The 16905-nt window shown below is 42.9% G+C and overlaps 2 protein-coding genes across 2 annotated transcripts in view; both read left to right on the forward strand.

The window, feature by feature from the left end:
• Positions 1–16905, forward strand: part of LOC147725825 (uncharacterized) — a 962593-nt gene that overhangs the window by 95560 nt on the left and 850128 nt on the right. The gene's annotated exons all lie outside the window — the stretch shown is intronic.
• The window catches only part of LOC147725826 (uncharacterized), a 295047-nt gene that overhangs the window by 95536 nt on the left and 182606 nt on the right, over positions 1–16905 (forward strand). Inside the window, exon 3 of the mRNA XM_086960002.1 lies at positions 879–1119. Coding sequence (XP_086816128.1) covers positions 879–1119 — 241 coding nt within the window. The remainder of the gene's footprint in view (positions 1–878; positions 1120–16905) is intronic.

The following is a 16905-nucleotide window of genomic DNA, read 5'->3' on the forward strand; positions in this document are numbered from 1 at the left end:
CTTTCATGAATGACTTGGAATTCATTATATGCTCTTCTGAAGCCATCACATATGTGTCTTTTTCATATCCTCATTTGTGATTTCCCTGAGCACTCTGACAATGAGTGTAACAGAGCCCTTCATATATGTAACCTACATCTCTGAAGATGCTCACCACTTAGAAGCCACCCAGACCCTCCGCCTGCTTAAAAAGCCACTCCTTGCAGATCAGGCAAGAATGGTTACTCAGTGGACTTCAAGATATACAACGGGTGAGGGGAGGCAAGTCTTCCACTGTCACAATCCCTCTCAACCTCTGATGTTATGTTTTCCAGTGTTTATAAATCTCGCCTACACCCACTCAGATGGGATCAAAGTGCAAAGACTGTGCAACTGATGGTGGGTTTGAGGAGCCCTACTGTATCATAACCCAGGGTTGATGGCATTACAGAGGAGCAGATGGTTCACTGTGACTCACAAGGGAAGATGGCTGACAGTGGTAGTGGGTCAGTGTCAATAGGGTCAGAGAAAAAGAGCCAGAAGCCTAGTATGCAGCACTTCGCTTAGGGTAGTACAGTAAAATGCAAGGCACTGAACACAAAAATGGGTCAATTCATGGATGAATAGATGCATGAGTGCAAGGACGAGTGAGTGGATGGATGCTAGTAAGTGATTGCATGGATGGATAGATGAGTGACTTCACAGATAAAGATATTCAGGCATTCAGTTCTAAGCCAGACCTACTGATATTGTATTTATTTGTTGTGACTGGAAGGAATGAATAAGTTTGTTTCTAAGTCAGGGATGCCTGCCGGTTATATATTTTAGTCTCAGTAATCCTTTTTGTTAGCATGACGTCCCTCAGTGCTGTAAGACTCATCTTTTCTTTTCTTCTTTAGGGTGAACATATCCTTGGGCCAGGCGAGAAAGTAACAAAGAATCAGCGAGAAATAATAAGTCGCTTGTATGTTAAATATGGATCCCATAATGGTTCTAGTTGCTATCAGGCTTCAGACCTACAGCGCCAGTACACCGGAATCGACAGCCCAACATTCTACATCCGTGTCATTAATGCAGATCAGTCGAAGATACAGCTGGTGTGTAATCGTGGGGGAGATGCCCCTGTCTGCCCCAACTATGGTGAGAATATAGTGTCAGTGTTTGGACACACACTTTTGAAAAAGATCTACATAATATTCTGAATCTGAGTTGATTAACATGCATCTCTTGCTGAGATCAGGGTCCCGGGGGGGACGTTACTCCCGTGACTGGTTCTTCAATCTGTCTTTCACCAAACATGCATCTGTACCAGTGATTTGGTACAGGTGTCTGGTACATCCATGAAGCATCCCCAAATTGACCTACTCCTTTTCATGCACAGATGTAACCCTTGCAACCCACAGCCCATGACCCTCTGGAAGTTGTACCCACCTCTCCAAACTCTCAGGTAGTATACATCTGTAGTAGGAGACCCTCTGGAGCTGGTAGTTTCTGTAACCCTCCTGTACTCCTCAAGGTTTCTTCATGGCTGCTCCCTCCACTCTCCATCCCTACCCTGGGCATTTTCTTGTGACAGCAAGGAAACTGGGACTTAGTAAAAGCAAAGAACTCATCCCACAAACCTCACTCCTTGTACTAACTTTGGCATACAGCAAATATACTGTTACAAGTGGGTCAAAACTCTAAAATATTGGGGGATCCTTAGATAGTGACTCCCTCCCAGAATATTTCAGTATACCTTTAATGTACACGTAGCTAATCATCTCATCATCTCTATGCATAGACATGTCTAAGCGGTGGCTTCATTGTGTAGCCCTGGTTACCCTTGTCAGGCAACCACAACCACCATGGGCACTATGATGTTATTGGTGATTGTAAGGAAATGTGGTATTAGTTTAGGGGGTGGGTTCCACCACACCACCTCATGAAATAACCACAAAGTTTGTCAGGGTGAACCTCTGATGTTAGAAAATTAACCTGAGCTCTGCCCCCTAGTAGCAATGGCACAGAGCAGACATGCTTAACTTAGAGGCTATACGTAAAGTATTTATGCAGTATCAAACAGTAATAAACTCAAAACACAACACAAGAAAAATCCCAAACTGAACATGAAGAAAGAGAACATTTTAATAATAAAATGACACCTAAATAACTAAAATGCAATAGGTACAACAAGAGGTATGAATTAAAAAAATTATTGGGTCAAAATGGTATCAAAAGTGTTAAGGAAGAGGTGTGGTGCAGGGGCCAGGGTGGCAGTCTCCGGAATATGGGAGCTCAAGGTTTGATCCCCGGTACCGGTGGGAGGTTAGCCCAGCACCTTGTGACTCTGGGCAATAGCTCGCTTAATCTTCCTGATGGCCCCAGTGCGAGGACACCTCTCTGGAGGGAGCTGTGCACTTTACAAATGCTGGTATTATTATTATTATTATTATTATTATTATTAAGAGCTGATTGCGGTCATCTGGTTACGCTTGACTGGGATATGAGTACGGTTTAAGTCAGAGTCAAATTAAAAAAGATCTGTGTCAGGGACCAAGTTCAATCCAGTGGCAAGTTTAAACTTCAGGCTTAGGAGTCAATTACGATGAAGTTTAGAAGGGCTCCAAATCGGATTCGGGTTTGCTGAATGCAATATATAACCCTTGTTTCTGACCAGAGCATACACAGTTCCCAACGACCGATTACGATGCCCGGAAACAGTTCGGAGTGTCCGAATCAGTTCCAAAAGGCATTATGGCAGGCTAAGTATTTCAGATCTGAATCGTACAGCTCGATGGATACAAAACGGTTGCTGGAATCTGTTTTTGGGGGCCCGTAGCAGGCCCTCCTACACCAGGGCCTTTCAAATCGGGCCCCTGGGGATATCCACGGGACCCTCCCCTTTCAATCAATCAATCAATGGGGAATTGTGAAGTGCGCTACTCACCCATGAGGTTCTCAAGGTGCTGGGGGGGGTGCAGTCCGGCCAGTTTCGGAGCTTGAGGGTCTTCCTGAAGATGTGCAGAGCAGGGGTGCATCTGATGTTGATCTGGAGCTCATTCCATGTCTTTGCCGCAATGTTTGAGAAGGCTCTTCCACCCATTGTGGCTCTGAGGATGAGCAGGTTTTGGGCGTGGGTGGTGTTGGCAGATCAGAGGTTTCTCTTGGGTGCATGGAAGGAGATTCTTGCGTTGAGATATTCGGGTCCGGTATTATTGAGGCATTTGTAGAAGTGGGCAAGTATCTTGAAGGTTACTTTCTCCTCAACGGGAAGCCAGTTGAGGTCTTGCAGGTATTGGGGGATGTGGGATGCCAAGGATGAGTCTGGCTATGGTGTTCTATATGGTCTGGAAATTGTGGAGCAGAGTTTTATTGATCCCGGAGTAAAGGGCATTTCTATAGTCCAGTCTACTAGTTATGAGTGTGTGGGTGACGATTTGAGTATCGATTTGAAGGTCTTGTAAAGGATGCAGAAGGTGCTGAAGCAGGTAGAGGAGATGGCGTTGATCTGTTGGGTCATGGTGAGGGATGAGTCGAGTATGATGCTGAGTTCTATGTGTGGTCTGTGGGGTTTGTGGGCTACCCAGGGTGGTCGGCCAGTAGGTGTTGTCCCATGCAAAGTTGTAGGGTCCAAGGACCAGGACTTCGGTCTTCCGTGAGTTAAGATTTGGGTAGCTGCTGCTCATCCAGGATGTGTCATACGTCATTCCTTCCTGGAAGCTGAGTCTTGGGGTAAGGGGTTCCCTAGAGAGTGAGAGGATGAGCTGGGTGTCATCAGGATACTATGCTGAGCCCATGCTGTCTAATAATGGTGGCGAGGGGAGCCTTGTAGATGTTGTAGAGCGTGGGGCTCAGCAGTTTCTCTATGGGTTCGGAGAAGAAGGGGGTAAGTCTGACTCTTTGGGTTCTGACGGTGAGGAAGGAGCAGATCCAGTAGAGTGTGTATCCCTGAATCTTGGACTCGTGCAGCCTGACGGTGAGATTGCGGTGGGAGATGGTGTCAAAGGTTTTAGACAGGTCAAGTAGAATCAGGGCTGTTGTATGGCCTTGGTCAAGGAGGGTACGGATGTCGTATGTAACAATGAGTAGGGCGGTCTTGGTTCTGTAGCTGCTGAGTAATCCAGATTGGGAGAGGTCGAGGATGGAGATCTCTCTTCGATGAATTTCGTTAGTTGAACTTTGATGGCCTTCTTGATGACTTTGGCTGCAAAACAGGGGAGAGAGATGGGTTAGTAGTTCTTGAGGTCTGTAGGGTCTGCTGAGGGCTTCCTGTGGAGGGGTTTGACTTCTGCGTGTTTCCAGTTGTCAGGAACTGTGCCGGCTTCGAAGGTTGTGTTGATGGTGTGTTGTAGCTCAACTGCAATGGCAGTGGTGGCTCTGTGGAAGATGTGCGGGAGTCCGTGGGGGCTCCTGAGTGAATGTCTTTCATGGTCAATGTGGTGTCTGGGGTCCAGGAGGAGATGATAGGCTGGCTGTCATTGCTGTGGGGAGGAGTGGGCTAGGTGTCTGTAGTCTGTTTGTTATAGTTGTCGTAGAGGGATATTATTTTCAGTTGGAAGTTTGTTGCAGAGTTCCTGGGAGCGTGTGATGTCCATAGCTCTGCAGGGAGGCTTGGTGAATTCCTGAATGATGCTGAAGAGGTCTTTGGAGTTGTTGGTGTTGGGGTGGATTTTGTTTGGAATTAAGGTCTTTTTTGTGGATCTGATGAGTTGTTGGTTCAGTCCTCCAAAGTTTTGCTGTTTCTCTAAATCTTCTTGAGATGTCTGCAGATGCATCTGGATTCTTGGAGGTTGGCAGTGAACCAGGTGGCCTTCCTGGGGCGCTGTCTGTTGGGGTTGCGGAGGGTATGAGCTCGTCGGTGCAGTTGGTGATCCTCCGATAAACTTCTGTGGCTGTTGAGTTGGTATCGGTCGATGTGGGGGGGGCATCATGGTTGAGAATGGAGCTGAGGTGCTCCTCAGTGACCTTGCTCCAGTTACTTCATGGAGGGTGGGGTGCAGGTTTAGGGGCAGTGGGTATGTAGATGTGGAAGTGTACGTAGTGGTGGTATGTCCAAAGAGGTTGCATGGTGTGGCTGAAGTGAATGTTGTTACCTCCTGCGACAATGGGGTTCAAGGGTGTGTCTTGCCTTGTGTGTAGAGATGAGGACGAGTTGTTTCAATCCAAGTTTGTAGAGGTTGTCCGGAAGGGTAGCAGAGTTGGGGTCACTGAGGTTGTCAAGGTGGAAGTTGATGTGCCCAATGAGTAGGTAGTCCATGGAGGCAATGGGATGAGGTGTGATGAGGTCGGAGTTGGTGAATGTGGTTCAAGGTCCGGGGGTCTGTAGGCGAGGGTGCAGCGCAGGGTCATTCTGGGGATGGTCTGTATCTAGAAATGGCGGTGTTTGGTGTTGGACAAGTAGTCCCTCATAGTGGAGTTGGTGAGTCAGAAGGACCTTTTGTGTGCAATGGCGAGTCCTCCTGGGTGGTTAGGGCAGTCCTTCCTCTGGATCTTGTGACCGTCGGGGATGGTGATAGCGATGTCAGTGCGGAGGTGGGGTCGGTCCATGTTTCCGTGAGGAAGGTGACGTCTGGCGAGAGGGTGTTGATGAGGTCCCAGATCTCTACAGCATGTCTGTGCAGGGAGCGCATGTTGAGGAGGATACATCTCAGTGCTTTGGGGGTGCTGGCATCGGAAAAAGAACTGGCTGTGGGTGGTGTTTGGCGTAAACAGCTTGCAGTTGTTGTTCTTTCCGGTGTTGAGTACGAGGAGGGCAGCTGAGTTGTAGCTGTGGGTGGTCAGATAGCCATGGTCACTGCCGATTGTCACGGTTGGGCACTGGAGGGCTTACAACCACTGCATGCTGCATCACATTAAGAGTCCCAATGATATGCAGACTCAGGAGATGCCACTCAGTGAAGATGCATTAGTCAAATAGTTATGTGTTGTGACAGCAAACCTGTCTTGATCATACACTGACTAAACAGGGGTAGTGCAAGACATAGCCATGAGAAAACATAGACATAGGTCTCCAAATTGGAGTGAGTGAAATCCAATAAAATACAAGTGTGGGGGCCATCTTGAAACATTGTTGTGTTCAAAGTAATGCAATGAGAATATATACACATCGAATACAAAAGAGAAATATAGAAATGCAATCGTAGGAAGCATCAGCAACGAACAACTCTATTAACATTTACAGCGCGGGGACACACTTGCTAGTGTAACCAGGCGCTTTACAAAATACTAATAAATAAATTCTGAACCACAGACATATTTGGCTACTCGTGATCTTAATACACAGAAGGCCAAGCAATCTTAAATATATACCAGTGATACACTTTTGCAATAACATGGATTATACCACAAGCATGTGAATACTCTTGCACAGTGGTATGGCTCAAGTTAAGAAGTCAAATGCTGGAACAGAGTTGTTGCATGACAAAATGAATGTTCTGATGCGCATAGAGTGGGAAGTACTACCATGTACAATAAGAAACATATTACACACCAAGTGGCATTATACAGACTGTGCATTGGTACCGGAAAGGTGACCCAGTAATAGAGAGGGAAGCACTGCCATGTTCAATATGAAACAATATAAGCGCCAAGTGGCATTGTACTGACCGTACGTTGGTACACAACAGGTTACCCAGTAAACTAAAGCTCTGCCAAGTACAGACTGACAAATATTAATTCACCCAGTGGCATAAATTAACTTGGCATCAATAAGACTCCATGGCACACATGGAAATGTATCCAAACTACAGAGGAATGACTTGCAATGTGACAATATCCACAAAGTATAATTAAAATGCAGAATGTACTGTAATTGATACCAAAGGTAAAAAAACAAAATGATCTTATCTTAACGATGTGCATGCCCGGAAGTGAGGAAGAAAAGGGTAGGGAGCCCGTGCAGAAGTGTACGTCTAATCACGGTGGATAAAGGGAAATAACAAATATAAATGATTAAAAACTTAAAATTGTTCCAAGTTTTATCACAAAAGGCATTACAATTAGCATGATCAGCTGCACACATCACAATTCGAGGAGAAACAAAAAGTTATACAGACAGAGCATGGCAAAGGGCGGTTAGTCATCATGAAGATGTGTTCTCAGTTTCTCATTCAAGTTATGTCCCCCAGGGAATTTGGTCTCAAGCTTTAATATGTATTTGGACTCACATTTGTGGAGCTTAAGTACCCGGTTGACACACCAGAACCTGTATGTGCTTGTTCAATGGCTTAAGTGGGAACTGTTAGAGAGGTGGTATTCTTGGAAATGCCTGGCGATCAGATAATAAGTATCTTTGCTCTTAATGGTGCGCATGTGTTCCAATACCCTCTTTTTAACCATGAAGGGTGTGCTCCCAACATACCTCACTTTGCAGGGGAATTTCAACACATAAAGGACAAATTTAGAGCTACATGTCAGGAATTGCGTTATATTTTTTGTCTTGTTTTTGTCCGGTGTGGTACACTAGTACTTCATGTAGCGATTGCGACAGGCTTAGCAATGTCCACAAGGGAAAAAGCCTTGTAAATTGTGATCCCCTTGACAATGTGTGCAGGAAATATCACTGTGAACACGGATATCTCTTAAGCTACGACCTCTCCTATACTTGACCGTGGCTCTATCCTGGAGGTTATGTCCCACAGTTGGATCACTGGTGAGAATGTCCCAGTTACGTGCCAAGATTCTGTGTATCATGTTGGTGGTGTCTGACTCGCTTATCTGTACGCTGAGGTTTGCGATCTGCTAACCTCACTGGCCTTGGACAGGGCACGTTTCAGAACCTATTCTGGGTACCCGCTGACTCCAAATCTAGAGACCATATTTTTTTGTTCAATGGTGTAGGCTTCATCAGCGCTGCAGTTTCTTTTTGCTCTCAGCATAGGCATAGACTCATCATGTCTAACAGCATGTTGGTATGGTCAACATATTCTATATGTTTGTCTTTCAGGAAATAGAAGCAGGCTTTGATCCCTTGTTTGTGTTCTATTATAGTGTACAGGAAATTGGCATCAAGGGTAACAAGAAGGAAACTTTCTTTCCAAGTGGCACCATCTAATTTTGAGAGAAAATCTTTAGAGTCCCTGACTTGTGATTAGTGACATATTCCTTGGAAAATAATCAACGTACTTGGCGATATTTTCAGATACACTGCCTTTTGAGAACACAATGGGTCTACCAGGTGGAAACATGGGGTTTTATGTATTTTGGGCAGAAGGCATAGGATGGGTAGCTTAGGGTAGTCTTTTTTGAGTAAGCAAAATTCTTCCCATAAAATAATGCCTTTCTGTTCCCATTCTGCAAGTTTGTTCTAAGTCATCAGGATACTGTCATTTTATGCCTCTGTGTTCATTTTAGATTAAAATTTAGGGTCATTTAGCTGCCTCAGCGCTTCAGTGATGTACGTTTCTATGCTCATAAGTATGATATTGCCACCCTTATCCGCTGGCTAAATGATAATGTTCGTATCTTCTGCCCAAGATTTTATAATTTCCTTCTGTTTTATGGACAGGTTACGTGATGGAGACCCTTTGGACCCATCATGATGTTTAATTTCACGAGCGCTTTAGTAACCACTTCATGGAAGGTGTTAATATTGTCATGTGGTAGGTTAGGGTAAAAAACAGAACATGGTTTACATTTGGTGGTTGAGGCTAGATCGGTGGGGATGTCAAGATCATTTGGATTGATCACCAGAGCCCCAGGTACGGAATCTGTAACCATTTGTCGTTGATGCATCAAGAGGAGTGTGTCCACATCCCCAACAGTGACATTGGGGAAAGGGGCTGTATTGGGAGTACAGCTGCGATGTGGTAATGGTCTAGCAATTTTGAGGCTGTGGCATTTCTTTACTTTCAATTTTTTTATGAACTTGAAAATATCAATGTGGGTTTCAGAATATTTGAAGAGCTTGGTGGGGCAGAAGGTGAACCCTAAGCAAGTTGTTCTCTTTTCAAAGTAGGATAAGGGACGTTCTATGAGATTAAGAATAGTTCTATTTACTGTTTCATTGTCTATTACTGCTTCTTCCTGGAGTTTCCAGCTGTGTTTCCTACAAGCTCCCTTCCTCTTCCATTTTAGGTCCCTTTGTTTACGTAGTCTTCTCCTCTGTTGGCTCCTACCTTGCCTCTTCCTCTTCCTCTGATGCATTGTCCTCTCCCTCTCACTGGGGCTCTCGAGGTTGAAGGGGTTCCTGCTGTTTGCCAGCCCCTCCTGAGGAGCCGGGACTCGTCTAAAAGAGTAGTGGGTTTGGTTATGACGTCACTTTCAGCCACAGAACTGGCTGTTGCAGTAGAGGTGTTGTTCAGTGCCTCTGTTCTCTATAGGCAGGGGATCTTGCATTGCAAATGTTCCCATCCTGGTTTCAAATTGCAATGGTTGTGTGTCACATGAATGATCATATTTATGGCTATACATAAGTATATGGCCACTCTCATAGTCGGTGCCATCTCCTTGCAGTTTCCTCTGTTTTCTCGCTTTTATGTCTTCTTCATGTTCTTTTAATCTCACTTTCACTTCCTTTTTCCATTTCTTAATAAATGCTTGTTCACTGTTATACCAATAACATAAAATCTATTAAAAAGCATTCTATTATGAATGAAAACATTAAACTATTTAAAAATCTATCAACTAAAATTATCCACTCCTGGCAGTGCAACAGCAGAGAAAATGTTGGATAGCGGAGGTTTACAATTTCTATTCCCACTCCAGTAAGTGCAAAACTAGGGAAAGTGTTGGATTTTGGAGGGCTAGACATTAGTATTCCCATTCCAGTTAGTTCAAAACTATCTACAACAACAACAAAAACAATATTTAAAAAATCTATAAATATATATAAATATGTTAAACATTAAACTACAAATATATGTATTATAAAAAATATAAAAAAGGAGAAACATTATATAATCTTAAATACATATGACAAAAACCTACAACTATTATATTAATTAAAATAAACAAATATTTTTCAAACAAATAAATATTTTTAATTTGAAATTATTTAGTAACAAAAACATTAATTATTAGATACATTTAGGGAAGGCCCGCCTCCTCCAGCCATGAAGTGACAGGACCTCCGCCTTTGTACAGATGGCAGGGAAATCTTTCCTGTACTGTGGCGGTCGTAAAGACTGCCGACACCGTTCAGCCATTTGCAATTGTTACCAGGCAGACCAGTCAGCATGTGTAAAATGGTGGGTGTGCCTAGCAGGCACCGTGCGCCATAAGATGATGCTGTCCGGAGCCAGCCTTTCCGTGGTGGGTAACCCACCATTGAAAGGCAGGGCTGAGAATGCTATCAGGAGCCCGTTGCGGGCCCCCCATGTGTTGAGGGTGGTTGTGTACTGAAGGGGTACCAGTACCCATGGTTTCCCCTACATTTCCCTGCACTACGTGGCAGGCACCGCGTGGTACCTGCCACGTAATGCAGGGAAATGCACTACATGCATTTTTCACATTGCGGCGGGTGCTACATCCAGCAGCACCCACCGCAATGGTAACGATGCAGGATGCAACTGTCACGGTGGCGGCTGCATCATGATTCTACATAAGGGACAACCGCCATACAGGAGGGCGGACCCAAGCACCACCACAACGGCGGGCGTACTCAAGTCTGTCCGCCATCATAATGACCCCCTTTAGTTTTTTTATTTCCTACCCTATAACACCACACAATTCACAAACCACATCTACATTAAAAAATGGACTTCCAAAGTTAAAATAATTAATGATCATTTAAAGAAATATTATAAATAAAAAAACAAATGAAAACACAAACAAGTATTTGCTTCCCACCCTTACCTCCAATAAACCCACAACCCAAAGATGAAATTAAATGATAAAACAATTAATAACAGAAATAAAATGTATTTTCAATTAAAAAACTAATGGTATTTGAAAACCACCCCATAAAACCGAATTCCACATACAAAAACATTAAACACTTATCTTAATTAATTATCAATTAATTAATTATTGTTAATATCAACTAATTATTAATTAATTGAATATAAATTACTTCCCACCCTTTACCCCTATGAACCTCACAAACCACACCTAAAATTATTTACAGAATTTCCATATTTAATTCTCAAATAATTAATTATTAACTAATTATTAATTCATTCAACATAGATTACTTCCCACCCTTTACCCCTACAAACCCAACAACCCGCGCCTATAATTATTTACACATTTACCATAATAAATTACCAACTAATTAATTAGTAATTAACAACCAATTAATAATAAATTAATAATAAATTACTTCCCACAATTAACACTATAAAATAAAAAATATGTTAATAAATAAAAAAATAATTATTATTTAGAATTAAGGGCATCACTATGATGGCCGACGGACTACAGCCCATCCGGTTCACTGACACAATATCAATGTAACAAATATGGATCTAAAAAATATTGAGTAAAGAATATTGACATCAAAAATATCGACTTCTATACATAAACAGGTAAAAAAATTTGAGTAAAAAATATAGATGTAAAAATATAGATGTATAAAATATCAACTTTTATATAAATATAAAAGCCACTTCCTTCATCCATGTCTCGGCAGGTTGTATAATCAATCAATCAATCAATTAAAGCATTTGTAAAGCGCACTACTAACCCGTGAGGGTATCAAGGTGCTGAGGGGTGGGGGAGTGCTGCTACTGTTCAAAAAACCTGGTTTTGAGAAGTCTTCTGAAGGTCAGTAGGTCTTGGGTCTGCCGAAGGCAGATGGGGAGGGTGTTCCATGTCTTGGCGGTGAGGTGGGAGAATGATCTGCCCGCAGCGGTCACTCTTCAGATGCAGGGGACAGTGGCAAGGGCGTGCTTGGCAGAGCTGGCGGTGTAGAAGCTGAGTTGGCTGTTGAGGCTCGCTGGTCTGGTGTTGTGGAGTGCTTTGTGTGTGTGGGTGAGGAGCTTGAAGATTATTCTCTTGTTGACGGGGAGCCAGTGCAGGTCTCTCAGGTGGGGTGTGATGTGGCTGTGGAGAGGGATGTCGAGAATCAGGCTTGCTTAGGCGTTCAGGGTGCGTAAAATCATCAACCATCCACAGGAGGTTCTCAGACCACTAGTAGAGAAGCTGGCAGTAGCAGGACCAGCTGTCCAAAACAAGGACGGGCCAAGGGAGTTTTCCCTGCACTGAAAAGGTTACGGGTCCCATAACAAATAGGATGTCACTTTATAATTAAGGCTCCCAGTTTTCCGTTTTTACGGATTTTTACAGATAAATACAGACAGAAAACAATGTGTTTTCTGTCTGCATTTATTTTTAAAAGTGGATAAATACAGAAAATCGGGCTTCTTTTTAGTCACTCTGTGCTGCCTTTCATGAACTATATGCCAACAGCTGAGCAGATGGATAGCACGGGAAATTTTAAAAAAAGATAGAATTTCCTTAAATAATGCCATGGGTCAACATACATTGGCGGTATAATGCTAATATTTACCAGTGGATGTTTTGTTATATAATATGCAGCAGCTGAAATAGCTAAAACAGACAGACATCAAATACATCAAAGTATGTGTGCGCGTCTCTCATAAATTTGGAAATGTACAGTTTTACCACTTCATCTACCGCAAAACACAAAATAAATATGGATAAATACAGATAAAGTGGGCAAAAAATAAATATGGATAAATACAGACGGAAATGCGGAAAAAATAAATACCATAAAACCGGGAGCCCTAATTATAATTTACCCTCACCACAACAGGTGATGCTCCACCCAATGAGTATTCCACCCCCTTGGGCCCCCAGGTATACCTCCTCTCATGGTAGTGTTGGCTCCCAAGTGCGGAAGAAGGCAATTTACCTGACAAATGTACCTAAGCCTGTACCCAAACCACAAATAGAGGACGCAGTCTCCCTAATTATTCATTGGATAAGGAGAGTGCAGGGATGCCGATCCATCCTTAAGAGCGACATTGGTGGGCCAGAAGTTACTCTATCCTGGGGGGTGACATGGACGCCATAGCTCTCACCCTAACAAACCATGACCTGATTGAGAACTTGGTAGCCTATTCTTTATGGACACAAAATCTCTTTGAAACAACCATTCGCCTTAAATACAGCCCCCCTGGTGGGACAAGTTAATATACCTCATGTAGTTTTGCTGCTCCCCAACAACAGTGTCCATGCTAAGTGAGATAGATTGTTGGTTTCCTCCATCCTTCTGGTATAGCATGGTGGTGGCCCCAACAGACTGGATTAGCACGCATCTCACACCATTCCAACAGTGAATCGTCTAACCGAGATAGGATCCCCCAATGTCCAGGCCCAGTCAAACCAAGAATTTGATCCTGTAAACCCAAATGTTACTCTGAATATCAACATACACCAAACGTCTTGCACCATTTCTTTACTAACTTGGAACATTGCCAGGCAAAGGAATAGGGGAGACGTTCCTGATTGGAATGATTTCATAGGAAAATTTGAAATATGTGCTTTCCAAGAAACATGGTCAATAGAGCCACTCTACCATCCAGGATGCCTAAATGATATATTCAGGCCACCCAGGGTGCCAGGGGACGGCCACTAGGGGGCCTTACAGTCTGGGTTAGACAAGCTATACGTCATAAAAGCAGGGTCCTATCCCTGAACTGCAGTGACATCCTTGCAATTAGGGTGGCGCTCAGACCATATGGAACTACCACCATCATAAATGTATATGCCAGAGGCCTTAGTGGGGGCGGCGATATGAAACCATCAACACGTCAGGCGGGCTCTTAGATACCCTTACAGGGGAAGGTAGAGCTTTAGCGACTGGGAATTTAAACACCACATTTAAACCGCTTGATAGCGAGGCAATGATCTTGTGAAGATTAGGGAGTCGCATCCTTGGAATTGCATCCGATTAAATGGTGGGCTGAGGGCGCTATCCAATTAAAAGCTCTCTGTCTGAAGCATGGTTTAATTGCTGCTAATGGTCGTTCTTCCTCCGACAGACTGGGCTCAAATACAGTTGACAACGGTTACCATTCCAGCCGCATTGACTACATGCTAGTCACTTTGAACCTATGGCACACGCTTTAGGACATGGCCATTCAGGTATGCATAGAGAGCGATCAAGACCCTCTCTGCTCACAGTTTATATTTAGGGACCTTAGTGAACCAGTACAACTGGCCAGTGCAACCATCACTAGTCACCCTTTAGTCTCAAATAATACGCGCCAAGTTAAATGGCCTAGGATCCTAGCCTGTCCAGAAACACTATCCATTATAATTAGTGAGCTTGAGTGACCGTAACTGTGTTGGAGACTTGTCTCACGTTCCATAAATCAGCCAAAGAATTTACACAGCTGCACAATTCATTGTTTTTAAAAATCCGAGGGCATTTCTTAAAACAGTGTAAGCCCAGGGCAAAAGCTATGTCCCCTAACCATCACTGGTATAATCATGAATACAGGCATGCCCGCAAATCCCTTTTAGAAGCAAAAAAAACAGGCGGCTATGGCTAGATTGCGTACTGCTAGGGCTACCAACAAGATTGTTATCCACTGTCCCAAAAAATCCTGGGATGAGGGCAGATGGCAGGCATTAAAGTATGCTTGTGATAGCAATAACTCCAAATGGTTTTGGAACGTGGTCAAATGGGGTAAGGGTGGAAAGCAAAGTCACCGGAAAATCACACTGACCCTGGCAGGCTTCAAGGCCCATATTGGCACCATAGACCAGGTCTTTCACTTTGTCCTTATATACTGGCAGACAATTATTTTCCCCTAAGGCAGCATGAGCATGTATGCTGCCTTTGTCGACTTAAAATCCTCCTTTGGCTTGGTCTCACAAAATAAACTTTGGGAGGTCTTGAAGGAGATGGGAATAGCACTTGATTTACTCTCCTTGATTGTCCATCTCTATGTGGATAATTATGCACAAATACACTGGGGGCGGCTGGAAACAAGACAAATCCTTTTCTTGTGCGAAAGGGTGTTCACCAGGGATTCATGTTGGCTCCCACATTGTTCTCGCATTTCATAAAGTGAGTCGCAAGCTTCCGTGATGCCACCCACGCATCTTATTGTTCGCAGATGACACACTGATATTCTCCAAAAGACTGGGTGGATTGCAGCGTGCCCCCCAGTGCTTTTAAGAGTTTTGTCTCCTGAAGGGGTCTTAAAATTAATACAGCTAAGACAGATCATTTAGAGGGAAAATTATGATAGATGGGTTACCTTTGAAGCAGGTTGGCTCTTTCATCTATCTGGGTATCATACTGCAATAGAACATGAGTTGGAAGCCACATATAAAAATCATGACACTAAAGCATCACCAGTTAGCTGAAATTCTTAGAAAATAATTCAAAACCTCTTTGACTAAGCTCCTAAGCCCGGTATTCCAAATTGACAACACGAAAGTGGTGAGCGCAGACCTTTACAGACCAAGCTGTGAGGCATAGAAAACATAGCCCAGTTAACTTACCTAGCCAGGTTATGGCCAATTCTATTCTGGCACAGAATATGCTGCACACAGGAACTGGCAGTGTCCACAAAGGGCTTAAGGCATGTCATAAACTCGGATCGCTTTCATAAAATTTGCGCTATCTGAGAAGTTTGTTCAAAAAAATGGGCCTATCATATCTCTGGGACTCCCCTTCCATTGAAGAGTTCCGAAAAAAGCAGCCTTAAAGAGATTTACTGGAAAAGGGAAGCACAAGATGAGTTTAGGCGCTATGACCCAACATTCCTCTCAGGCACTTCCTGCACAGTAAACCCTGCCCGAGTCTCGAGCCATACTGGGTTACTATAAAAAAAATCATGGATCGAAAACTCTACTTCTAATTTAGATCAGGATCTATGCCTTTGAAATGTTTTACATCCAAATGGTCCCCCAACGGGTACAATAAATGTCACGCATGCACCAAATATGCACAATTATATGCGCATATGCTTCTTGCCTGTCCTTCTACCCTGGCCTGCGAAAGGCTTGGCTGGCTCAGCCCTGTAAGAACCTGGGCACAAGATCACAAAAGCTCACACAACCTAGCCCTGCAAATCCTTTGAACTGATCCATATCCCAGGTACACAATCCCAGTAGCTAAATTCTTGAGGTGGATGTGTCGCATACGCTATAAACAAATCAGGGCAGGTCGATGAGCACAATGAAATCCAGGCACTATTGTGAAGGTGTACAAGTGTGTACATCAGGTCATGTGGGGTTCATTGCGCCTGCCAAGGTGATTGAGCCTGTTATGCACTTGTTGCTTTTATTATTGTTTTTTACTCTGTTTTTATCATTTTATGCGTAATATAACGATGGCTTTGACTGCTCTTTGCACAAATGTTTTAACTCAGATTTTATCCTTTTGTAATTCTGATTTTTAATCTTTTATTTGTAATGCTTTCATGACTTGCTCAGTCGAATGATGTTTCTTTGATGATGATAAATATAAAATAAAATAATACATATTTAATATATTAAATATAATTTTAACAAAATAAAATACATTTAATATACATGTTAATAAAATATAACAAATACATTTAATTAAAAAATAAACACACAGACATAACAATTTGTACATATATTTACTTTAAAACAAATAAAAAACTATTATTTTCAATTTATGTTAAAAGTTTAAAATAATATAACAAATAAAAATATATATTAATAATTTAAATATAAGAAAACACAAATGTATAATAAATTAAAACATTAAACAAATAAAAAAAAATGTAAACTTACATTACACAATACAATCAGTGCAACAGTAGGTTGGATGAGGAGAAACTTTTTAATGATGAATGCAGGAAAGATGGAGGTTCTGCTGTTTGGAAAGGCAGATAAATTCTGGTCCGATGATTGGTGGCCAACCTCCTTGGCACATGCCCCACACCCAAATCCTCAGTATGAAACCTAGGGGTAACAATAGACAATAAACTATCAATGTCTGAACATATTAACAAAGTAATAGGCACCAGCTTTGGCCTCATGCGTAGCCTGAGA

This window comes from Lissotriton vulgaris, chromosome 3_1 (assembly GCF_964263255.1).
Source record: "Lissotriton vulgaris chromosome 3_1, aLisVul1.2, whole genome shotgun sequence".
Taxonomy (NCBI): domain Eukaryota; kingdom Metazoa; phylum Chordata; class Amphibia; order Caudata; family Salamandridae; genus Lissotriton; species Lissotriton vulgaris.